Source organism: Mchenga conophoros, linkage group LG5 (assembly GCF_057382185.1).
Source record: "Mchenga conophoros isolate Kocher_MC1m ecotype Shallow Benthic linkage group LG5, M_conophoros_male_GT1.1, whole genome shotgun sequence".
Lineage (NCBI taxonomy): Eukaryota > Metazoa > Chordata > Actinopteri > Cichliformes > Cichlidae > Mchenga > Mchenga conophoros.
In genome coordinates this window covers 29311819-29338999 of record NC_140530.1, presented here as the reverse complement: position 1 = coordinate 29338999, position 27181 = coordinate 29311819, and the positions used below count along the sequence as shown (strand labels likewise).

At 39.1% G+C, this 27181-nt stretch overlaps 1 protein-coding gene across 1 annotated transcript in view; it reads left to right on the top strand.

Annotated features, from left to right (window-relative positions):
• Positions 1 to 8479: 8479 nt before the first annotated feature.
• stab1 (stabilin 1) overlaps positions 8480 to 27181 on the top strand; it is a 175513-nt gene continuing 156811 nt past the window's right edge. Inside the window, exons 1-12 of the mRNA XM_085274736.1 lie at positions 8480 to 9047; positions 12986 to 13113; positions 13514 to 13629; positions 16894 to 16979; positions 18504 to 18573; positions 20050 to 20145; positions 20967 to 21080; positions 22206 to 22393; positions 22500 to 22636; positions 25283 to 25410; positions 25730 to 25806; positions 26348 to 26470. Of these exons, the coding sequence (XP_085130862.1) occupies positions 8991 to 9047; positions 12986 to 13113; positions 13514 to 13629; positions 16894 to 16979; positions 18504 to 18573; positions 20050 to 20145; positions 20967 to 21080; positions 22206 to 22393; positions 22500 to 22636; positions 25283 to 25410; positions 25730 to 25806; positions 26348 to 26470 (1320 nt within the window). The 5' untranslated portion in view covers positions 8480 to 8990. The remainder of the gene's footprint in view (positions 9048 to 12985; positions 13114 to 13513; positions 13630 to 16893; positions 16980 to 18503; positions 18574 to 20049; positions 20146 to 20966; positions 21081 to 22205; positions 22394 to 22499; positions 22637 to 25282; positions 25411 to 25729; positions 25807 to 26347; positions 26471 to 27181) is intronic.

Genomic DNA, 27181 nt, shown 5'->3' with positions numbered 1-27181 from the left:
CTATCCCCACAAGCTGCATGTCTTTGGACGGTGGGAGGAAGCCGGAGTACCCGGAGAGAACCCACGCAAACACGGGGAGAACATGCAAACTCCACACAGAAAGACCCCGGCCTGATGGTGGGATTGAACTCAGGACCTTCTTGCTGTGCGGCAACAGTGCTAACCACCGTGCCACCGTGCTGCCCTAAATGCCCTTTATTTAAAAAAAAAAAAGAGCTAAAAAACAATAAAATAATGTCTCCATAAATTGCTTTTTTGTCAGTATTTAAAATGTTAAAAGAAGCATTCCCCAACTCTGTGAATGGTATTCATGGCCGTTGATCAATTGTCAGTGATCAATGGTTGTTAATCAAGGGTCATAACAATTTGCATACCGGTATTAATGATCAAGAAACTGACCTCTCAGCCCACCAGTGGTGCTACTTTCAGTAATTATGCAAATTTATTGGTTGGGAAAACCTGCAGTCGGCTGAGACTGAAGAAGTCACTTGGATGTTTCTCCCACTGAAAACGCTGCGTCCAGATAGAACTCTGGTACCAGCCCTGAGCGATCAGTGCAGCGACTCATTGATCTCTACTGAAGCGTCGGTCATGGTGGCCAAATTGTAACCACATGCACACTCGAAACCTCATCACACATCCACAACAATTAAAATCTAAACACAGCAGAACTGAAGTAATAACCACAACATGATTACAGATTAGAAGCTAAATGTTTACAGTCCCGTGAGTCTTTGTGCTTAGTATCAATGTTTGTATTTTTGGCCATGTACTCCTCAATATGTGTGAAAAATCCAAATAGCTTAGTATCAGAAAGTTACATTTGAAAAGCAGAATATATATTGGGTTAAATGCACCAGTTTATGCTCAGTAAGAACATTGCTTGTATTTATAGTGTACAGGAAGTGAATACACCAGGGTGTGTCCAGGATGTTTTACAGTAAGTTTGCACAACAGTTCCATTAAACTGCTGCTTTAACGGATTGTCACATCCCTTTACGAAATCAGTATGCCATCGCCTGATGGAGCGACTTTTCTTCTGGTTCTAGTGAGAAATGGAAAGATATATTTTTTAGCGTTACTTATGTTCCCAGCTCACTTGTAACCCCTTTACCACCAACCTGGGACCAACCTGGCATCTTGACACTGATGACACCAAAGCTGAACTGAGTTTGCACTAGTGCTGGGCTGGATCAATCTAACTATCGATAACAATGCTGGTATTGGTATCCGATCGATACTATTGCAACAGGATCGCTGCTTTATTTTTATCCTCTAAGTTCAGTATTTAGCTGAGCATAATGACCCTGAATTCTGTTAAATAACATGCACTATGAAAAATGTCTGAACCCTTTGCTCTTAGTCTTACGACTAAAATAAGACAAAAGTTGTAATTAAGCACCAGATTATTTCTTTTTTCTGGCTTAAATTAAAAAAGCAGTGTGGGGGTGGTGCTGCTGCATTTCCTCTACAGCTCAGTGGAAATGCACACCAGAACTCATCTGCATCATCAAGGGAATCCAAACATATTTGGGCCCCGTGGGATTATATATGATTTTCCTCTTGGCTCCAGACCGCTTATGCTCAGATCGAGCCTCCACAGCTCTGAGGCGATACGGATCATTTAGCGAGGGGGGGACTGCAGCCTTCGGGGCAGAGGAGGTCGCATAATCGGCCTAAAAACGTTTATTTTTTTGATTGATCTGAAGTTCATCCTCTTATGCCAAAAAGAAATTCTAAAATATTCAGAATTTCTATATCAGATAGTGTCCCTGGCTGTGTGACGGAGGCTTTCAAACAGGATTTATACCTTTATGTCTGGATATAACAGAGTGGTTTGGAATTTTACGGAAGCTAAACAAAAAACCCCTCAAAAACGTCTGCACGACTTCTGAGAATTTTCAAATGCAGGTTGTTGGTTGACTTTGATTCATGACCTCAGTATTTCTAATCTCCTGGTACCCGTCAGCAGTAAATCACTGTCACCACGTAGTGAGATTTTGATGACTTGGTGGTTTAGTGGCACGAAAAATACTGCCGACTTTCAACTCATTCAACTTCCTCTATTTCCTGTCTGTTGACGCTGCTCATCATGAAGATTGGCTGATTTCCTTTCTAGGGACACTTTAACAGGCCAAGGCCAGCGATACTGTACCAGGAAGTGCCTGATCAGCAAAGCTTGTTATCTGACCCATGCCTGTGCCTTCCAGCAGGTCAAAAGACCAATAGGAAAGAATTTAGACCCAATATTCTGCTTTCATGTAAAGAAATAAAACTAAAAAGAGCCATCATGACTTAATAAATGATTTTGGGGGAACAAAGGGTTAGTTGGGCAAGCACAGGAGAACTGTGCTATTACCTCTGCTGTTTGGAGCACCCTCTTTTAGTTATAATTTTAACGTTTTACATATCAGGACATAAAGAAATCATTTGTTCCTTTCCAAGTCTTAAAGTTAGATAAAATCAGATAATAACAACAGTGTTTCATCATTTATTTAACAGAAATTACCCAAAATAACCCGAATGAAGAAACAGTGTGTGAAAAACTAAGTAACCCTTAGTTTTGCTTAATAGAATTAAGTAGAAGTAGTTTTAACAGTTTGCTGGTCTGGAGCATTTAGGTGTGTCTTAACCCAACACCAAGGAGGGAAGACATCATTCATTCTTCAGTGAGAAACATTATTCACAAGAAAAAAGACATTCAAGACAGCCACCAGGAATAGATGTCCCAGAAAATTCATCTCAAGGTCAGACTGCGCAACACTCAGAGAAAGCAAAAAGCTCAGGAGCTACATATCAGGCTCTACAGGCCTCAGTTAGCATGCTAAACATTAAAGTTAATGACAGCACAGTTAGAAAGAGACTGGACAAGTGTGGCTTGTTTGGAAGGGTTGGCAGGAGAAAGCCTCTACTCTTTAAAAAACAGAACCATCACTCCCAAGCTTAGGTTTACAAAACTGCATCTGAATAAACCACAAAGACTTCTGGATCAGTGTCCTTTGTACACATGAGACCAAAGCAGAGATGTTTGGACGCCTGTCAGCATGGTGATGGAGGCGTGATGATTTCAGTTTATGAGTGTGGACCCTGAACTCTATTGTATACCAAAGTAGCGTCAAAAGTTAGGTCATCTGTTAGTACAGAGAGTCCTGTGAAAGCTTTCTTTAAAGTTAGCTAACATTAATAGCTGAGCAACTAAAACCATGAACATTAAACATGAAATGTGGCAATTAAGACTTCTTGCTATGCGGCAGATGTACTGCTAACATTACCATTATCTGTTTACAGTTTGATTTGACTGAGTTCACAGTTTAGTTTGGTTTTGCATCCAAAACCAGCTGAGTCAACTCCTTTTTGTACATAATGGCACAGTGCCCCAATTTGACTTTGTGGCCAACATTTAACAGAATAAAGGCTGTTTTATGCTCCCACCAAAAGGAGGGAGCCTGTAACAATGTTGGTCTGTCTGTTAGCAAGCTAGCATCCAGTTTTCAAGATATCATGTTGAAAATTTTCCATGACGGTGGACACCAATAACAGCTCAAGCTGATTTAATTTTGGTGAAATTCAAAGTCAAGTTCACATCAAATCTGAAAATCAGTAAAAACTTTATATTACCCACCATTTTTATGGATCGTCTTCAAACTTCACAACAACATACTAGGCCTTGAGGGACATGAGTACCTTGGTTGGCTAAGCATTTGAACTTGAGCAACTAAGTTCAAATGCTAAAGTTCACCATGAGTACAATGATGCCATAATAGGCTAACGTCATCATACTGTAATAAAAATATCATGAAACGATGCTCTCTGCATCGATGCATTCTTGTTTAAGAAAACAGGTGAATTTTCTCAGATCAGACAAAGATGATAATAACATGTGTAGAACGTCTCAAATCGTGAGCTCAGAAGCAAAGAATCAAACCTTCTCACATCAGCTGCACATTTTAAACTCGCATGAACTTGTGAACCACTTTTAACCTGGTACATGGAGCGCTGCGAGGTGTTCTGGATATTGCTGAATGCAGTTAAAGGCTTCTTTGACAAACAGCTGGAACAGAGAGGCATCAGGGAACACCAGAGGGATGTGACACTGATAGTAAATCCATTCTCGTTTCCTCTTATCTGTCATGCTTTTCTCATCTGCTTGGCTGTTTTCCGGCTGACTCAAGGCATTTTTCGTCTCAGGCCACTCTCCTTTTCTGTCTGATTCATGTTCGGATCACTGAAGAGTCCGCAGTGAATGGTGTTGTTAGCAGTAACTGTTCCCGATCTTTCTCATGTCTTTCATTGTTTTTTGTGTGCCTGTGTTTTTTTTTTTGCTCGTCTCTCATTTCCAGCTCACAGTGCTGATTGGAGGCATTTACTGAGGTTGAGGTCACTGGGACACAGGGACATCCGAGCCCCCCCCATAAATTGTGCCAAAGGTTTTGAAACAGTGAAAGTGCATTACTATTGCAGCTAGTGGGGCTATCAATCAAAAGGTGTCACAAGATCAACTTTTTTTTTTTTTTTTACCTATTGTTGGCCCCTCATGAAATGCTTGTGCTCAGCTAATTTAGTTTAAACAATCTGTTTTGTAGCATCCCATTTTAATGTTATTAAGAACCTATTTAAATTTAAAAACATATTAAAAATAAACCAAATCTTGTAAAAGACTGTAAATTGATTCACTCCACTGACTCCCCCTGTTTCCTAACATGGACATTTTCAACCTTAATTCATTTTTTAATTAGTAAACATGAACATGGACCCAAGTCAGTACATATGAGACAGAACAGATGAAAGACTTCATTGTTACAAACACAAAGGTTGGACATTCATGCCCAAAAACATGAATCAGTCGATTAGAGGCTGAATATTTCTTGAACTCCCCAATAAAAGTGTTAATGTGATGCATTAAGACACATAAACAAATTTGGAGTAAATAATATATAAATCTATGCATGCAATGAAAACAGAATAACTCATAAAACCAGAAATCATATAACTATTGAACTCATTCAACTTCATTAGTGCCTAAATTTAAATTTCATTTAATATTTACTGTCCCTAATCATGGAGTTTTGAGTTTCCCGTTAATAAAATCTCTGACATTTAATTGTTAAAAGTTTACATTTTTTACACTAAGATGGAGTTTTCACCCTGCTTTCTTTCGAATGACCAACAGGCTGCAAACAAAGACTGTACGTGAAAAATGCTCATGGCCACCATGACATCACCCACAGTCTCAGCATTTTGTTTTCGTCTTAGCTTTTCAAATCCAGGTTTCAGGAGTGATCCGACCGTGACACTGTGGGTAAATCTTTAAGGCGACTCAGCCTTGCTTCCCTTCTTTATCCTTCTGATTGCTAATGGGAATCGCTGCACTGTACATGCTGCAAGCCGAGAACTCCGTGTCATATACAGTACGACGATGACCAAAATGCTCAGCTTGAAACTTTAATGGTAGACTAATGGGTACTGCCAAAGCGGCTGCGTTCATCTTTTATATACAGTCTATGGTTTTTACCAGGATACCAGATGAAACAGCAAAATAGTGCAACTTGTAAACATGAGGGAAACTTAAAAAGCTTCTGACTCGTGGTTAGATTCTTTTAGCCGTTTGGAACATCTGTCAGAATAAAGTCTGCCGCTGGAAAGTCAGTGAGCAAGGCAGTAAACTGTGGTAAAGCACTCGCTTCCTGCTATTGTTCTGTCTGACCCTTGACCCTGTCTCCAGTGACAGTCACCTTGCTGTGTCTGTTTATCGAGCCTGGCTGGATTAAAACAGGAAAGAAACACCGCTTTTGCATTTGTTCACGGTTGTCATTCGAAGCAGACGGGGAATTGTGTCAGCTCACGAGGAAATCCGTCCAAATCACACCGCTGCACTGGAACGAGCAGGAGGGGAAATCCGCTTGAAGCTCTGGGCTGGGAGAGGAGACGAATTCTCACAATCTCACTGCTGCTCTTCTGAGACACACCTCGTAGGATGAATATCATTAATCACCATCTATTACAAATATTTAGTAGCATTAGTTAGAGGTCATTCAAAACATTCTGCTTTAGAGAATTAAAAACAATATAACTGCATTTTAACACTGCAAGAGCACATATTTTAATGGAGAAAAGTCATTTTTGAGAGATCCCAGTGTGTCAGAGTAAATGAAGCACTGTCATATCCCATCTGAGATCTCAAACTATCAAAATATTTAGCCGATAACTTCAGGAGTACAGTAGTCAGTAGATATATCTGTGACTTTGCACCCTAGTTCTGTTCTGTCCTTTGTACAACTTCAAATTACAACAGGAACAATTAGTCTACTCAGGGGCTTTTATTTTGAAATACAACTGCACTCTCTTTGCCGTTCCTCTGTCAGACTTCCTGACCGCAATGCAAATTTTGATTGGCCACCAGGGGGCGGTTGCTCTGGCTGCAAAAAGACTTCCGGTTGTATAGAAATCTATGGGAAAACGCCTCTTATCTCCCTCACTCTTTGACATCAGGAAACACGTTTGGGCTTGGTCACTTGGGTTCAGGTCATAGTAAATAAAACATCTCATTAATTTTTTTCTTTCCAGTTTAAGAGTCATAGAAGAGGATCTGCTCCAGGATATGCTTTCTTATTAATAATTTGTCTGTCACAGGTGGTCAGCCAATGAGCAGAGAGTTTACAGAGTCAGATCCACTCCTCGCTTGTCACATCTGATTGGTAAATAGAAAGATGGCAATGGTGAACACGCTCAGACTGAGGCATTATTAAGTGTCTGTGGAAGAGGTATTGATTCATGAAGCTTAAACACACCTGTCTTCACTCCAGTAAATAAACACACACTCACCACACAGAGAGTGCAGAGGAGAGAGAGCACAGGTCAGGTTGACCCAGAGTGTGAGTCACAGGCTGGCATGGCTGAAGATACAGAAAATAAGTAAAAATGCAGTTACTCTGCTGGTTAGTGCTGCATGGTCTGAGATGCAACATCAGGGTTTGTCCTGGGTCAAAACAGGCTTTTAGGGGCGACTACACAAGATGAGCCTGTGTTACCTGGAGTAACACAAGTCAGTGAATTTCCTTTTGCTGTGCTTGTCTGAAATCTGTTTTTTTAAATATAGTTTTATACATATTGCCACTAATATTGTTTTTATTTCATTGTTAATGATATGAATCTTAATTTTTTTAATTTGTGGTTTTTTTTTTTTAATGTTTTTTAGGTTCTATTGATTTTTTTTTTTTTTTAAGGTTCATTGAAAGTTTTAGTTTTTGTGTTTTTAACAGGTGTGTTTGTGGTATTTTTAGGGACAAGATTAAAGAAGTTTTGAGCAGACGTTACTACACTTCCTGTTACATATCCAAGTGAACAAATGAGCCAAAGTTTTATAAGCATTGCCGTGTTGACAAATCTGACCTCACTGACTGAAACTGAATACATTTCCTGCTTATTTTTATTATTTCCTTAGTTATTTGTCTAAGCTGATAGTATCATTTCAGTTACTTTATAGAGTACTTTGTATGTTTATAAACAAGTTATTTTTAACACCTACTTTTAGTTTGTAGTTTCGTTTTAGTTAATGATAATAATAACCTTGGATAAGAGTATATTAGGATTTCACTATTTCAGTTTCAGTAACCGGAGATCAGACCACCAAGGCCTCACTGCAACCTACAACCCCTCCTGTGGGTGGAGGGTCCACAGACCTGGCTCCTAGGTGGGACCCCTGTCAGTGCAAAGTTATCTCTGCCATTAGGGTCTTATGAATCACACTTGGTCTCCCATATGGAAAAGAAATAGTAAAAACTTACAAAAGACTTGCATAAGATGTGGCCTACTTCATATAGTGAATCATGTAAGGCTTATATGAAAGTGGCCACTTTCTCATTACTTTCATATATTGTTTTAGTAAGTATCCAAAACATACAAGTTTCATTATATAATTTTTCAAGGGATCTTATATCTGTTTTCACTCTTGTATGCTTTTCATACAAGTTTCACACAAGACAGATACAAACTTTCTAAGATTTATATATATCTTTTCCACATGGTCTGGCTCGTCACTAAGAGCCATTTTGCCTTGGGAAAGGCAAATCCTCCGTAAAAACATACCCCCAGAGGATCTAGGGCACACAGTGGCAATTCACTTCCTCCAGCTCTTCCTGGGGAGAGGGGGTGACCAGGGAGAGGGATGTCTGGGTATGTCTGTGCAGACAGAAAATGGAAAAATGGAAAACTTCACTGCATACTGTCCAGCTTTTTGATATCTTTAACTAAAGTAAAGTTCTGTTTTGATGTTTATCTCATGGCTGTTTGTGAATCTGTGGTCTGAAGTCATCACAGTTGATTTCCATGGGTGTGTTTGTGTGCGACTATATTGCTCATTCTTTTGTGAATAAAACAAGTGTCTCTGCTGTTACTGGGGGAGTGGTAGGAGGTGATGACCTTCCTACTGGGAGGTTCCTATTCTACCACTTTGTGTGCTTTTTCCTCTTTCTTTCTCTTCCTAGATTAGGGAGGAAAGACGTGACACAAGTAGTTGCTGGAGCCTCTCTGCCTCGCTGCACGCTGAGCTCAGAGTCCATTCGTTTGCTGTTGTTTGTTGGTCATTTCCCACATAACAGCGTCCCAAGTGAGCCTGCTGTTAATTGTTGGTTGGATCAACCCTGTGTATTTTTTTGGATTTTTTTTTCACTAAGTGCTTACATTTTTCCAGCGTTTCCACGTCTTTAAGCAGCAGGTTACTTCAGCTTTCCCAATCATTATCTGAGGAATACTTGGCTATTGTGTTCTAATCGTTTTGTTTTTCCTGCACAGAGGATGTTGCTATCTGTATTTTTTCCTGTAGTTAGTAGTTCAGGTTTTATTTGAAGTTCAGCGCTGACACGGGAGCGAGGAAACGAGTTTAGTTACAACTCTCTGGACATATTCTTATATTATTTTTAACTGATTTTTGTTTTGCTTACTGAGGAGGATTAGTAGGTTTGTTTTTGTATCTGGATGTGAGACTCTGAGCCATGCTGCTGCTGCTGCTGCTGCCACTGCTCTGCTTGCTACCTTCAGTGAAACAACAGGTAACACACCTCCAACTACACCACCACGCTGAGGTCATGTACCACCTACTGTCTTTGAATCATGGATGCAAATGTCAAAAATGTAACTGTATGGTTAACACCTCCCTCCATTACCCCTTTTTAAGATGTTTTTTAAAATTTATTTTAAAAACCTTTAATGAATCAGCACCACTGCACATATCTGAGCTTCTGACTCCATACACTCTCTCAAGGCCACTGAGGTCAGCTGAAAACCAGTGGAGATCGACTTTTTTTTAGCTATTCGCCCCCAAACTGTGGGGTGATCTCCCTCCCCATGTTAGGATGGCCCCTCATTGCCTGTTTTAAAATCACATTTTAAAACTGATTTTTATTCCCTGGCTTTGAATTTAGAATGAGAGTGGTGTGTCCTTACCGTCTTGTTTATTTTTTTATTGATTTGTTGTGGCGTGTTTTGGCGCTTTGTACAGCACTCTTGTTTTTAAAGAGTGCTCTGTGAATAAAATTAGGTTGGATTGAATAAGTCTGAAGAAGCTTGAGCAAAATTTATGATGGAAACAATGAATAATTTTGAATCTGAAAATTGCAGAACACAGAAAAATGAACTGTAACATGCTTTTCTTTAAGTAGATGAGCTTAACAGTGAAATGTTTCCATGATGTAAATACTATGATTACATGCTTACTGCACTATTTGATCACAAATAAAACTCAATACAACTGTTTTGAAATTTAGTATCAGTTAGCATTCAATGCGTAATTGTTTTTTAATGACAATAAAGCAGTATATTAGTGTATTTCTATTACTTTATGCAGGCATGAGTAACTATACTTTCTCTAATTCAGTGTCACCACTGATGAACGTAACCTGCGACTGTCAGAGGTGTTAAAGCTTTGTTGTTGTGATATGAAGGTGAATTAAAAAAACAACCCAAACAGCTTAGCTGTAAACATAAACGACAAACATTAAACAGCTCAGTGTGACAAACTACGCATGGGACTGTGTATACAGTAAAGTCAATCATTTGCTACTGCAAACCTGGAACTTCCACATCATAGACATCTCTGCATGATACAAATGAGTAAAGCTGCAAATGAGACCCAGAGTTTTTTTTAAAACAGAGTTGCATCAGCTTAACAGGGCTAAACAATTTCAGAAACTCAAAATATTTAACCTTGAAGTTACAAAGTGAGGCCATTTGTCAGGTTGTGCTCTCCTACAACTTTTCTCAGATTTTTATAAGCACATGTTTTCTTAATATCACAGCCTTTGATTTTGTGGTAATTTTCCTTTAATAATCTCTACTTTGTAATGTTTTTGCTGAAAGATCTGGAGCAGCGAGTCGGGTTGATTCTTTATTGCGTAAAAGTGATTGCAAACAATAATTAATCACATTAAAAACAGTTTGGTATATCTGTCTGTACATAGAAACGGCTTTCCAACACAAACAAAGCTGTTAAAAAGGTATTATATATTTAGGTCCTAAACCAGCTTAGTAAGAAGTAATAGCGCTTTGGAAAGTTGGAAAGTTCATTATAATTAGATATTCCAAATATTAAAGGCATTGTATTTTCAAGTAGTTCATGAACTCAGACAAGATATCCTGAGTTTAAAGCTGCATGAGGCATAAATCTACAGACAAACAAACAAATAAAAACTGAACACGGAAAACTGCCCTCCAGCTCTCATCACTCTGTTTTAAGCCCTTAACAGCAGACAAGCATCTGCACCTGCTTCAGAAGCCAGGCTCTTTTCTGGCCTCATACAGGACTTAAACCCCATTCTGTTAAGTGTAGGCAGCTGCTTCATCCCTTGCAACGCCATTTTTTACTTCTGGTCTGGTCTGAAAAGCCTGTGATTGGTCAAAGTCTTCCATCACCAAACTAAATGTAAACAAAGAACAAAAAGCAGATACGAGGAAAACTGTGTTTTCTTACTACACACTGCAGAGTGTCTCTGCAGAAAGACCTGAGGAACATGCTGAAGGAGACGTATTTCTCTTGTTCTGGACATCTATGTTTTGTGCAAAATGTATCACTGCCACCGTGAAAAATACGTTTGATGTTAGTGGAACTTCATGCTTCTATTGCCACTGCTTCTTGCCACCACCAGACCACCTGAAAAGTGATAATGTAAATGATCACTGAATTCTATATAACTACCCCTATCTCATGTTGCCCAGCCAACATTATCAAATTTATTACTAAACCTCTAAAACATTTTTAAGATCCATTCCCAAACAGTCTCTCAGTTGTTTGTTTATAGAACGGATCCATTGAGCAATATCTGGCCGGTATTGAAGCAACAAAGGATGCATTGGTCTGACTTTTGGTTCCTCCTATGGGTTAAACACCCAAAAAAATGTCTCTGTGTTAAAGAGCCACATCCTGCAGACTCCATAACATTTAGTCCACTGTCTGTAAGTAAGAAAACTCTGCTGACGTTGCTGTATCATCACCAGGGCTGTTTTAATAACGTTCACAGTGCAGGCCATCAAACAGCAGACTGAATTTGTTGTGTGAAAATGATGAAGTGCTCCAGAACTTAACCAAACAGCAATTATGAGTTGGAGTCATACACAGTTTCAGTAATCGGAGGCAGAATGTACTTTCAAGTTTTTACTTCACTTAGATAAGTTAAAACATCCATTCACCACTACACGGTCTCCGCTTTTATCATGAATGTGCTGCAGAACAGGTCAGCTTCTGATCAGTAGGTTGGTGATTCAATTCCTGGTTGCTACAGTCTACTAAGGCATCCAAAATACTGAGATGCTTGTGCGTTCATTGCGTTGTTGGTCCCTCTGTGTTAGCCCTGTGTCAGATTGGTGACGGTAGCTGGGTTAGGTTCCAGCCCCCCCGCGACCCTGACATGGATAAGCAGAGATGGATGTATCAGTATAGAGAATAATCCCAGCTGTAGAGTTTGAGAGCCTTTATCTAAATAAGTTTAAAAAAATTGGCAACCTTCTGCAACTTTAAAACATAGTTTTCTAAAAGAACTGCTGTTAATGTGAAAACTCTTATATATGTATGTAAGGGTTTGAGGTTATTGTAATTTGCTGGTATTTATTCCTTATTCTTTTTCTTTGCAGTCGTCATTGTCAGTTATTTCAGTAAAAACAAGATTAAATGATACCAGCACTCTATATGTTACACCCCGGCCTAGGCAACCGGGGTGCAACGCAGGAAAATAAAAATAAGGAAAATAAAACCACGAAGGCCCTCCACCAAAATCCCAAAACGAAGGTGTCTCAAACGAAAATATTAACAAACCCATTCACAACTATTTACAACAGACTATTTATTTACAACAAAAACACCAAACTATTTACAACACGGGGGAGATCGCGACCATGACATACTGAAACACAAGGCTTAAATACATAGAAGGAGCAATCAGGGAATGGACCACAGGAGGGAAACACAGCTGGGGCAAATTAGAACTGACGAGACAGGGAAAATGTAAATTGAACACACTAAGATAACACAGACTTTCAAAGTAAAGCAGGAAATACATAACAGTCACGCAAAAACAAAACACTGACACACCGAAACGTAACATATAATTTAATCAAACACACATCAAGTCTTAAAATGCATTTAAAGAATGCAGTTTGGTTTGCACTTCTTTTTTTTGCTGCTTTTTGTGTAAAAACGGGTTCTGTAATTACTACTGTTGTATTATTACTACTGTGATGATACAACTACTCTTACCATCGATCTTACCAACAGCTGTGGCACACCTGTTATTATCTTTATGCTACCTGTAGTAGTGATTGTTAGTTATAAATATCAGTTGTGGGAATATCAGAAGATGTCTTATCACAAATTGTTGCTCATTAAAAACAGAGATGTATTAGAATGCAATCTGCAGGGGTCTGTCCATATTAACAGTGATGTTGTGAAATGTGGACAGAGAGTGGTATAAGACTGTAAACAGCTCCTCTCCTTCCTCAGACTCCTCCTCCTGGTCGATGTGATATCCTGCAGAGGTTGGAGGTACAAACAGACTGCACTTCCTGTGCTGCTGCCATCACTGCGAGCTGCCCCCGCGGCTTCAGCAGCACTGGCATCACCAACTGCAGGTACAGGTCAAGCTTCATACCCACAGTTAACATGAAGTGAAGACTGGAACAGCTTACCTATAGCAATGCCTTTATGTGTGTTATGTTGTACACCTGTATGTCTTTTGCATATTGTATATTGTTTCATGTGACCCTCCTCTAGGATCACTGTTGTAAATGAACATTTCTGCCAAAATCTGACATGTTTACATCATTTTTATGCCAGTGTACCTTAACATGCACCTTCCCTGTTAAATAAATAATGACAGCAACATAATTCCACCTTTATTAATCATGCAAAGCTTAGATTCAAGGATAACTCATGAATGCTAACTGTGAGATTTGCAGTAGTAATTAGTAGCGCTGGCAGCAGTGGTATGATTAAGGCAGTTTGTTTACCTCGAGTCTCGCTGTGCTGCAGTTATGTGGTGAACATCGGCAGCAGGGAGCTGCAGCTGGAGGGATGTCAGCACATCTGTGTGAAGAACGTCATGCAGCCAAAGTGCTGCCAACAGCACTGGGGACCGCTGTGTCTCTGTAAGACACACACACACACACACACACACACACACACACACACACACACACACACACACACACACACACACACACACACACACACACACACACACAAAGTACATATGATGAACTATCATTTGTGCCATAATTTTGATCACATTTAAACCCAGACTTCCTGCTTTAGTCTGCAGCAGTGTTTAATGGATCGTACAACTTCTCCACAAAATGGATCAAATGAGCACCACCTACCTCAGTCAGAGACATTATCAGATGTGTAGGTGATCAAGATCTACAAATAATGTGCTGCAAATAAGAAAAAAGATGTTTTGAGTTTGTATGGCTGCTGCCTTGGCGAGGTTTCCTTGTAAAATAGATTTGATCTTTGTGGGACTTCCTGATTCAATAAAAGTAATAATAATAAAATTAAAGAGAGTAATGCAGAAAATTATTACTCTTATGAATTCATAACTTTGCACAAGTCTAAAAAGGAAACATCTAAACATTAAAGGTTATCCTGTGAACTGAACTCTGATTGTTACTCTCCACCAATCACATAACGCTATGGTCCCAGGTGTAATTTATCTGTTACAGGTAGAAAAAGATAAAGTCGTGAATGTGTTTTTCTGGAAAATTGAGTTGTATGTAAGCTGTACTGTGTTTGTACGAGAAGAACTAAGTGATAACGTCTGTTGTTTAGGACAATGTTTAACGGTCATCAACATAAAGGCACTTTTAGCTAGTTTTGAGATCTTCTGAGCAAAGCTAGCGTTAGTCCAGCTAATTAATGTGGGTTTGCCGTTTACTGCCCATATTTTACTGTGAAGCTGTTACCAGTGCACCATTAATGACAACGTATGTATCGCATTTCATTGTCTAGTAAGTAAACGTCATATATATTTATACTTGACAAAAATCTTAATCATCATAGAAGACAATGCCACAGATTATTTCGATTGTTATATTTGGCTCCCAAAAAATCAGCATGACTCTGTTGACACTGTTTCATATGCTTATATTTTGGTTTAAAGGATAAACTTATAGTTTTCCTCGTTATCTACCTCCTCATTAATTTAGACTGCTCTTAACACTCCATTCCCGGAAATCTTTATTGATCGTTGGCTCTGTGTGATGTCAGGAAGAGCAGCTATAACTAATATAGTCAAGCCAGGTATGCACAGTGTTGCCAACTCCTCAGTATTGAAAAGTGATATTGGTTGTCCTAAAAGTCGCTAGAAGTCGCTAAATGACGTCATCTCCTAATTTGCATAATGTAATTGTAACCTACGTTGTTGAAGAGAGAAACAACATCGTGGAAGAGACATAAAGTGAGGAAAAAACGTCCTAAATGCATTTAGAGTTTATTTGGAACTACAAATTAAATTTCTTTTAGCAATTATTGGGTTTTTTTAATGTCACAATTCCAACCCTGCTCCTTTACCGGCAAAAGTGACCGGCAAATGTGTCGTCATAAATAAGTCTCCAATAACACCAGAAAAAGTTGCCAGATTTCTCGCTAGTCGCTTTTTAGAAAAAAAAGTCGCTAAGAGGGTCTGAAAACTCGCTAAATATAGTTGGCAACACTGGGTATGCACAGTTCTGTTTGTGAGCACAGAAGCTCCACCCACCTGTCAGTAAAAACATCTGTTTACGAAGAATTAAGTTTAATGGAGGAGGAGCTAAAACAGCTTGTGCATTAAGACCAATAGCTGTGAGTCATGCAAATGTGCTCCTGAGCCCGTAGGTGCACTTTATGGAAGGACTAGGGCTGCACATGCACCCAATTTTGTTAACACCATGGACGGATAACTGATGTTATCCCACCATAACCTGAGAGTGCTCCAAAGAGCTTCTTGTAATGTCAGCCGTGTTTGGCTTTCACAGTCTTTAAGTGCCCCCTTGAATGTTCATTGGGTTTGAGGTCAGGCGACTGTGGGGTGAAGGCCACGGCTGTCAGCAGTCCTTGGATTTCTTTGTCCTGGGAAAGCTTTGAGGTGGTTTTGTGCTCATTATCCTGCTCCAGTAAAAAACAAAAAAACAAAACCCAACAACAAACAAACCCCCAGAAAGTTTCAACCAGAGAGTGGACTGTGTCTCTGAAGGAACATGTCTCTGTTGCTTCTCTTTGGGTCAGTTGATTTGCTGGAGGTCATCTGCATATGTACAAGTAATCACTGTGAGTTAAACACTCAGGCTTCAGATACCTTATGGTCATCTCATGAACATATCAGTCCCACCCACTCACCTGCTGTGTTTATAAGGAAAACCCAATCCTAAGAAGGATTTTTGTAAATGGGGAGGAGCTAAGACATCATGTTTTAGATAGAGAATGAATCCATTAATAAAAAGATAACATATGCTTTATTCACCCCAAGAGTTGGGAAATGATGCTGTCACAGCAGCCATATCATCATATCACTTACATAACTTAACTAACTTACATAAACACATCACCTGTTTGCTTGTTTATTGCAAATAATCAAAGTGCAGAAAGGTAAAAAACTTCAAAAAATACAAAAATAAATAGCCTAATAAATAAACGTAAATTTGGAGCTGGAAACAAGTGGATTTAGGATTACTCGGTGGAAGGGTAGAAGATGAAAATTCATACATTTATTATTTTTTATAGACATAATTAAAACATCCAGCAGAAATAAAAAAGGCCTTTCTCTTCTGCTCTATTAACTATCAGGTTTTTCTAAGCCTACTTCAACTGGTGATCAGATGATCAACAGAGATCAACAGCTTGCTTGTTTAAATGTGGTTATGTCCTGTTGGCATTCCTAATTGAATAATAAGTTTGATTGTAGTAACACTTGGTGTGTAAGTTCACACAAGTAAGTACAACTCATCCACTTCTTGCACCGCCTTAATTCCCTCTTTGTTGAGGATAACAGTGTGTCTTCTGACATTTTCCATCTTTCACAGAGCTACTTAGTTATAAAGTTCTGCTGGAAACTTTTAAATATTCAGATACATTTTCAACTCATGAAAGCAGGACATTAGCTGGTGATGCATGGCTGTGTTATGTTTTTTTTTTTAATCTCTGTGTAATTTGTGATTAAACACATTACTTTTCTCGCAGTCTGGCATGCCTGAAACCCACACTGCGCATAGTGCACAGCTTAGTCACAGATTACCTCTAAGATAGACATCATCAGGTTATCTTACACAGTTTGCCAAATGTTTATATGAATTCAAACTGGATAAATGTTCAATGCACAAATTGAATAAACAGCTCTGATTTTTTCTAATCACACATTCTCACTTGTTGTGTGTCTGCAGCCTGCCCCAGCTGGTCTGGGAAGACCTGCAACAATAATGGGGTCTGTCAGGATGGAGACCTGGGCAACGGAACCTGCATCTGTAATGTTGGTATCCCTTCTCTCTTTTTTATGTATTTATAGAGATGCTATTCATTATTAACTTTTATGTGAAAACCTGTCCTGGTTTCTTCTTTCTTTTCTTTTCTTTCCTGGTTTCAAGGAAGAAAAAAGTACTCATTATCTGTGTTTCCATCCCCAAAGTACCAAAAACTATTTCAGACCAAAGAACCATTGTCAGTGAGATAAACACTTGTTTCCACTGTAGTGAAACATCAGGCTACTGTTGTTTTTGCATGCATAACTTTATAAAAAATGTAGCAATCAAGTTACATCTGAGCATTGCATGTTGGCTGGTTCACATGCACTGTGACTGGGTGATTAATCCAGTTGGAATTTAAATTTAATTTCAGTTACAACTGATACTGATTACCTTGACTGACTGAAGTCAAGGTAATATGTATCACTGGAAGCCAAAATTGCATCGAATCACAGGAACAATTTTGCAGCAAAATAATTTCAGGACTACTTTCAAAGGGGGAGAGGAGAGTTCTGTGAATTCTGTGAATTTAAACGGTAAGGCAGGCAGGTAGACAATCCAAATTTAAATCAAAGTCACAGGGAGAATGCAGCTGAGCCGCAGGAAAGACATCACATAGAGAGGTTCCTGGAAAAGGAGACAAGAGGAAGAGGGAGAGAGAGAAGAGGCTGTGCTAGAAGCATGGCATCATGCCAATGATTACTTTTTTGCATTCATTTTGGTATGAAGTTCTTGCTTTTTACTTTTTATGAATCTACTCCTCAGATTGTTTAAACTCGGACAAGACAAGCATGTAGACTTCAGTTTTAAAACTCAAATATCCTAGCAGAATCAAGATGAAGAGCAGAAGAACAAATTCAAAAGACATGAAGAAAAATGAAAGTCTGAAATACATCAAAGTTGCAGTGTATTCGGCCGGTTAAGTCCAGAGAAATTTCATATCAGAGAAAGAGAGACAGAGAGATACATATGAAGAGAGGGAGAGAAAACAACATGACTGATTAATCGGAGAAGTGTTGCCTTCTGATTATTGTACAGTTACTTTCTAATAAAGATCTTCGCACCTTTGTAAAGCATTTTCAGCTATAGAGCAGGCTGTGCTGTTTTGTTTGCACCATTTGTCACAAACACATGCAGCTCAGACGCACTGAAAGCTTAAAGTAAACTCGTTCTCTTAAATAGATTCCCACATGTAACTGTCTGTATAACTAATTTGAACCATCTTTGCAGTTGGTTATCATAGTGGAAATGCAAACAGTAACATGAAGGAACCTTTTAGCTCCATGACAATGGTTTCATCTTAATGTCCATTTACGTTTCTGATTCAGAGACAGTGGCTTTGGATGGTTATTGTTTGGTCAGCAAAAGGAAATTTGACTGTATTTAGGTTTATTCTTACAAATATCGCATTTTTTGTGTTACATTGAGGAAGAAATGCTGGGGAAGTCCAGAGATTTCAAGTAATTGGTTGTTCTTGTTTTTTCTTGGTAATATTTCGAAATTTAAAAAAAAAAAAACTTCTTCCTTCTCAGGATGGTTTCACTGGCTTTGCCTGTCAGGAGTGTAAGAATCCAAATGCTTATGGAGAAAGGTGTGATAAAGGTTGGTACCCTCTTTACTTTCTGAGGCATAGTTTGCCCCAAATCATATTTACATAATTTTCCCCTGTACTGTTATACGTTTTATCTGCCTAGATCGTCTCAGTGTGACCTGTCTGGTGTTATGGTAAATGGCCTGTATTTGTATACCGCTTTACTTAGTCACTATGGACCCCAAAGCGCTTTACACTACATTCAGTCATCCACCCATTCACACACATTCACACACTGGTGATGGCAAGCTACATTGTAGCCACAGCTGCCTTGTCTTGCCCAAGGACACAACGACCGAGATTGTCCGAGCCGGGGCTTGACCGGCAACCGGCTTTTGATTACAAGAAGAACTCTTGAGCCACAATCAATGAGATTGTTGTTTTTTCTTCAATATAATGGAATTAAGTTGCACTCGCCTTGTGTTGGTCAAAATGCATAAAAACATTTAGAAAAACTTATCAGCAACTTTTCATCTGCATCCACCAACTGTGGACTCTGTATACTTCATCACCCATTGGTTCATATCACCCATTGGTTTGTCCTGTTCTAAAGCCTCAAGCTGAACATTTATATGTTTTGATGTAGATGTGGTAGAGAAGGGGTCACTCTGACACTAAAACAAAGGGATGCAGCATCCTCATGGCAGCAGCTTACCAGTCACAGTGTATGTCAAAAGTATCTCCTGCGTTTATCCTCCTTTATTACTGCAGTGAGGAGCATCCGTTAGAAAATGACAGCCATCTTGAGTTCAACAAGACTTGAAAGTAGGAGGTCCTTTCACATGCAAAGCGGCATGTGCTGCACTGACTGCTAGGCTAACTAAAATTAGCATTGCATCTGCTGCTGTCTGCATGCACTACACTTTTTGCAAATACTCATGTCTTTATGTGCACTTGTTACATCAAGTACGAGTAACAATTTTATAACTGGAAAAAGAAAAGGCCAAAAAAACATACTGAAAAGAGAAAAGGAGATGGTTAACAAAGTCAAAGAAAAACACTTCCGCTGTCAGTAGAACTAACTACTCCCTAGTAGCTCAAAAACAACACTAATCTCAGTCAGCACTCAATGCTGGTCACAACACCTGCTTCAGAGGAAAGCGGTGTCATTGTCATGTTGTATCTAACAGGCCCTAGAGAGCATAAAATCATCATTTTTCTTCACCTGGAAGCTAACATTGTGCCTCAACCAAAAGAAACGCATACTGACATCGAAGCCCAGCTGAGGGGGACATATATACATTGTCATCCAATCATGCTGTCTCAAGCATGTTTCTTGTGCATAGTGACACAGCTGGTGGAAGGAATGTGCATCCAACATGAAAGTGCTCATAATGAGTTTTTAATTTTATTAGATAAACAGGTCAGCTCAGTGAAATGTTTCTTCACATTAAAAGGAAATAAAGCAGAAAGTCAAACCTTCAAAGACTACTATGAAACTGTAAGAACATCTGAAATCTGCTTAAAAACTGCCTCTCTGTGTGCAGTGTGTGACTGTAAAAATGGAGTGTGTAATAAAGGTCCTGAAGGTGATGGAGAGTGTTTGTGTCAGCCACCATACACTGGGAAGAACTGTGACCAAGGTAAGATCATACCACAAAGAAATATACTGTATTAAATTAGCAGAAACATCACTCATTATTAATGTATATTACTGGGTTTCATTAGATGATACAGTTCATTTATTTTAGTTTCATCATCTCCATAGAATTAGACAAGCTGCGGAGCATGCTGTAGCTGTCTGCTGATAGATAGATATTTATCCCACAAGGGTAATTTTTTGTTACAGCAGCACAATAAAGAGCAACAATAGCACAGACAACAATAAACAACACATAACACAGATAAAATAAAAGTGCCACTGATGCCTGGTAAGGGCTTTATGAGATGGTGTAGGAATTTATATCTAAACAAAATTGATAAAAAAGAAAGCAAACTAAACATTAAAGTGGTATTTGTTAAAAACAGTAAAAGCAAGACTGGCATCGTGTAAGAGAGAAGTGTAAATTGCATTAATAAATAATTTGTACAGTATAAATCTAAGAAAAAAAAGTTTCATTAGCAGATTGAAAATAACTTCTGTAACTGAAACAGATCTGCCTCAACCCAGACTGGTATTTAATATTTACTGCTAAGAGATAAAACAAAGAGATTGTTGCTGTGTTGTGAGCTCAAAGTAATAAACTGCATTAACTAACCCAACTTTATTTTGATCAAAGAATAAGAAAGATTTTAGAAACACAATAACGGATACATTTTCTGCAATTAAAAATACAAGTAGACTGAAAAGGACTTCTCAAATGTGGTTTGATACTCAGGTAATGATGTTTCCCTGCACTACCTGTTTGTTTTGTGTTAAACTGCTGCCTGCAGTGAGCTGCTGCCATGTTTGTGTTGTTGACAGAGAATCGGAGGTGCAACAATTGCAGCCCGTATTCATACTGTAAAGGAGAGGGAGACGCCGCCGTATGTGAATGTTTGCCTGGATACAGGAAGACGCCACAGAACAAATGCGCAAGTAAAAAATTATAATAATTTATTTTGTGAAAATTTTGAGTTTATGCTGCTGTTGTTACCAGAAGTGAGCGTGTGTATGGCCAAGTGAACATGTTAACTGTTTAAAGCCTTAACCATGAAATTATTGCCAGAAAATTCTCATTTCAACTGGAGTCTTCAATAAACCTTCTGGCAAATTAAAAGAAAAGAAAAAAAATATTAATTTGCATACAAGAGTTTTAATTGGTATATTGTCTTTGCTACGTCCAACCTTTTTATACAAAAAGAGAAAAAAACACACTGGGCTTTGCAAACTGGTGATGTCACACAGCCTATTTTAATCTTACATTGCAATGTACATATACAGTACATTGCTGATAACATGAGTTGTTCAATTAAACTAAAATAAAAATGGACTAAAAATCTCTCCTGTTCCCCTCAAAATCAGCAAATTATTAAATACAATAACTTCAGTGTTTTAAATGGAGCTGTTAAAATTTTCATGGCCCTGTTCCTAGTTGTAGACAATGAGGAGCATTTGAGGATTTTACAAATCCTCAAAGTAGGGCTTGAAGATGAGCCATGTATCAGCAAAAAATTAGAATTTCATGTGTTTTAATTTGTTTTGACCGACCACCCATCTCACATGATAGGATCTTGTAAACTTAACCCAAAATGGACTTTCTGCTGTTTTAACCAAAAATCAGATCAAACATCTGGGTTGCCAGTGCTCGTTTCTGCTACTGCCGCAGTCTTACTGTTGAAACTATGATATTTCACATGACATTGATATTCAAAGTCATTTACAGAAATTAAAACTTCTGAAAATTGAAGTGTGTGCGACTTGAAGTGTGTGCAAAATTGACTGTCAACACGTGGCTATCGCCCATGTTTAAGATGTTAATAGGACTCAAAAAATGCTAAAAAATAGACTTAAGACTTAAAAAGCACAAAATGTTGACTCACACATTCACTCATACAAAATGTAATTTCTCATGGAATAATTACATATACTGAAGGTATTGCACAAAAGCCCCAGCTCATTCTGAGGGGGTCAGGTGGGGGGAGTGCACTGATTGTTTAAATGGAGTGACCCAGATAACATTATGAATTTAATCTGAAGGTTATTTATTCGTTTTCTGCTCAGGTGTTTGTTCACAGAGGGATTGTGACGTTAATGCCCAGTGCTCCTCTCGGGGGTTAAAGGTCAGCTGCGCATGTAAGCCCGGCTACCTGGGCGATGGCAAAATCTGTATACCTCAGAACCCTTGCTTAGATAACAACGGGGGCTGTCCCTTGAACTCCACAGTTTGTGTCTTCAAAGGAGCCAACAAGGTGAGGAGACCTGCCAAGAGTCAGGAAAAAGCTGTTTGCAACAAAATCCTGACATTTTGTTTAACTCCTCTCTCTCTCTCCATCTCTTTCTCTCTCTGGCTCTCAGTCCAGCTGTGCATGTATGTCCGGCATGTCGCCTATAGGTGGCAGCCCTGAGTCTGGCTGTCAGCTCGTCTCCGCCTGCTCGGTGGACACCTGTGACCCCACAGCTCGCTGTCAGACTGAACTGAATGGCGAACCCAGGTCAGACACACAAACTTTTCTCTACCATTATCTACAACTGGGAGGAGGACCAAAAATGCAGAGCCCAGTCTAAAATGTGACCACAGCCAGAAGAATCGGCTCCTTTTGACTTTGTTGTGACTAAAACCAGAACACCAACCAGAAAAAGATCCATTTCACTCCATGATGAAAGTAGAATAACAAAGTTATCCCAACGCATAAGTCCTGTAACACAATTTTAGGCAGAAAAAAAATAACACAGTCTAAATATTTATGTAATACATCTGGGAGATTTGTAGATCGTGCCAGATGTAATGACACCACAGTCGATACAAGCTGGTCTGTTACTGTCAGGATCCTAAAGTGGTGTGGCAGAATTTTGGATTTCGGTCCCCAACCTTTTTTTGCACCACAGACCGGTTTAATGTCAGACAATATTTTCACGGACCAGGCTTTAGGGTGTCAAGGATAAATATAACAAAAGAAAATCATACGACCAAGACAAAAACTGTGCTATTTGGTAAATATGATAATAAACGGAAATTCACTATGTATTTGTGTAACTTAATTAGCAGTGTCCTCCTGAAATGTGCCAATAACATTGAGAGTAACATCCTCCTCTCTGCCCTTTAATGCTCTCTGGTCGCTATGGTAAGCGTAAATATTTCTTTCAAAATAAGACACACAACTACAACATGGGAAAAGACTCAGGGAAACTGAGTTAACAATAAAAACCCTGAAAACCATAAATTTCACACCGAACCTCGACTCTTGCGGCCCGGTAACAAACGACTCACAGACCAGTCCTGGTCTGTGAGTCGTGGTCTTAGACTCTGGTCTAAGCCACGTTAAGCTTAGACCAGAGATTGAAGCCAGTCAAGACATGTTCAAATCCAACTTTTCCAGTTACCATATAACACTAGTACCTCGGCTTCAGATGTCTGCTACTACTGAGTTAAGATCCCGTAACAGTGTTAAATTAATAAACTGTAATCCTCACTGTGAGGATGAGGCATGGACCCATTGTTTTATGTTAGAGTTAAACTTTGCTTTCCTGACTTCTCTGCCTTCATGCCATCTTCTTTCTGGCTGGCTGCCCCTAAGAAACACAAAGTTTAAACTAGAAATGGACCGATCCGATATTACGTATCGGTATCGGTCTGACGTAAATTACTGGATCGGATATCGGAGAGAAATAAAAAATGTAATCCGATCCATTAAATATCAAAAAAGCACCTCACAAAACTTGCGACATGGCGTAACTCGGCCCATAACGAGTAGCACGTTGGAGCAGTGTGCTCACCTGATAGAGCGGCTGTGTGTTTGTGGCCTCGCTACCAAACCGGCATTTCATCTCCGAGGAAGTGATCCCAGAGAGAAGTAAAGCAAGTGTGTAAGTTCATCTTTGAACGTTTGTAAAGCATTCCCACGTTAAGCTTAACAACCGATATATGGAGCGACTGCCTCTTCTCTCTCCCTCCCTCTCCTGCTGGTACTTCAGTTGTGAAATTGCTTAGTGATCAGCTGATCGGCTTTTCTGTCGCGAGTCCGTCTCTCTTCTTTGTTTTTGGCCTACTTTGCGCCAGAAAGAGGAAATTAGCGGGTGAACAACAGCAGCAGGTTTAACCTTGATAAGCTGTTGTTAGAATTTATTTATTTATAGTCTGCAGTTCTGTTGAAGAAAGATGTTGAATCTATTTAATTATTCTTGAAAAATAATTTATTTCTGTGCAATTTTTTTCCAACCTGCATCAAATTAAAGTTGATTACGTCGATTAAGAATCATGAGGTGGGGGGTGGTTCCCTATTTTTTTTTTGCTGGGAATTTGCAACCCTATTAGTTAGGTTGCTTAATATTTCTGCTAAGTACACTTTAAAATACCAGAATAGGAAGAATGGAGTAGGTTTAAGTTTATTAGATTGATCAGTTTTGCTGAACTATGAAATATTTTGGGTGCAGTGTATTTTTTACATACAGGTATAACAGAATAGCTTTTGTGTTGTTGTTTATTTAAACTTGAGTATGAACTTATACAAAATGCAGCAAGATATAAAAAAACAGTTTTATTGATTAAAACACACTATATCGGATTCATATCGGTATCGGCAGATATCCAAATTTATGATATCAGTATCGGTATCGGACATAAAAAAGTGGTATCGTGCCATCTCTAGTTTAAACAACAAGTGCGCTGGGCTTCTGCGCTGAGCCGGAGGTGTGTGCCTGAGATGACCAAATAAATGACCAAAACCCTCTCAGAAAAAAACAACCTGAAACTGAACATTTAGCTGATAAGGATTACTTGTCTACACACTGACCTCTTTATTTGAAATTGTGGTTATGTTTAATATGAATATTTAACATAAAGACAAAAGAAATACAAATTTAGTAGGTCCGTGTTTATATAAAGATAAAGATAAAGCTGTCCGAAACACTGCTTTGAGTCTTGAGTTAAAATCCGTCAAATGGGCAAACACAAAGCATCTCGATCATGTGTGCTGAACTTGATTAGATGTGATTTTAAACTGGAGCGTTACTTTCACTGAGAATGATTCGCTTCCTAAAAGTAACGATGGGAAAACCTGGAAAGATCAGATAGGTCAGGTCACAGTGTCAGTTGCGTCAGTTGGCTAAAGTGGCGCTCTCTTCCTGCCCCCTTCTCTCAGATGTGTTTGTGAAGTGGATCAGATCAGTGATGGTCGGCGTTGTTATGGTAACCTGATGGAGCGCGCCATGGAGCTGGACCGGAGCGGCAGCTGGAGAGGAAACTTTACTGGAGCCATTTCCATGTTCGGTAAAACTAACCAGCAAAAATACACTCTGAGAAATACCCGCAGTACTTTATTGAACTATGGCGGGGTTTCCTGTTAAAACAAGAGATCATCACCTCAGAGTGTTTCAAGCTAACTGACAGGATATGACTTAAAGTGAGGCGTGGTGGTGATATCAGCTTTTTTTTAAAATAATAAAAACATGAGTCTGTGTCCCGATTATCCTGCAAGGTAATTTATATGAGACATGCTGTTTTTTGTACGTTCTTTGGTGTTGCTATTCTTTTACCGCACCTTTCCTTTGACCTTTGGGGTGTGTGTGTGTGTGTGTGTGTGTTTCAGAGGCAGGCTGTCCACGTCTGCTGAATCATAACGGACCCTTCACAGCTTTCATTCCCCTGCTGAAATCACCTCTGCCTGTAGGTCACCTGCTTGTCTGAATTTTATTTTAATGATCTCCTCCAGCACAGGAAGCTCCTGAGGGATGAAGCCATAGATTTGAAAAGCTTAATCCGCAACTTAAACAAATCTCTGGTGCTGCCTTCTTAGATCTGTGCAAAATTAGGAAAAAAAATAGTTCATGCATTTATTACTTCTAAGAAGAGATTAAATTTCTGCCATGTTAGCATCTCTTCATTGACTCAGTGATAAATGCAGTATAAATCCTTTTCCTCACACACAGTTACAAATTATCAGGCCCTTTCATATATTAAGGACCTCAGTACCATATTATCCCAGTAGAGCACTTTTCTCTGAGACTGCGGGCTTACTTGTTGTTGAGTTTCCAAAAGTAGAATGGGAGGTAGAGCCTTCATCTATCAGGCTCCCCTTCTGAGACTCACTCAGAGGCTGCTCACAGACTCACATGATCTCAAATTACATCTAGCATACCTAATAATTAGAAACTAACTGATCGATAAATACAAAAACCTGGTCTTCTAAACCAAAATATCTCTGCAGGACTTAAATCAGGAGACAGTATGTAAAAACCACCTGATCCTGGGTCAGTACCTCTACAGGGATCTGACTGGTCGAGACTTCAACCTGTACGGAGGATCCAAGCTGAGGACCAAAGAAAACAAGGTAACACTGCTTCTCCAGACTCCAGCTGCTGTTCAAGCTAGATAGTAAAGAAAAAATGAAAGGTGTAAGCCTGGTTCTTGCCTTTGGAAATTATTTTTGGTGGAGACATTTGTCAAAGCCACGGAAGCAGCCACTGTTATTCACAAGCATAAGGTCAAAATTTCCTGGAGCTTTTAGTTCAGGTCCAGCGTGCTGTTGTCTGGAAACTCAACAGTCACGACAAGACTTTTTCCTAAAAATCAATCATTGCCTCCCACCTTACACAAACCCACACTGTATCAGAAAATTATTTTTGAAGGTTTGACATCACCTGGTGATGTGACCTTTGAAAGTTTACCCAAAATGCACCCAAATTAAGTTTTTCTGTTTTTTTTCTGTTGCTCTCATAATCACATAGACATTAAAGTCCTGCAGATTTTCTGTTGAAACTATTTTATATCCATTAATGAGATTTTTTTCTTTAAATTGGGACAAGTGGAGTGATGTTGCAGTGCTCAAATTTCTGTCCGTATAATATAACTAAGCAGGAGTACAGACTTTGACACACAATTCCAGTGATTTGAAGTAGGTGTGATTTTCACTTCAACTACAAAGTGAAACTATTAAGAATCTCTTTCATGGGTCAAGACAGGAGCCCAGCATATTCTTTATTTAACTGAAGTTTAATGCAGATTTCACACATAAGAGCCCCCGGCTCTCTTCTCTGGGACA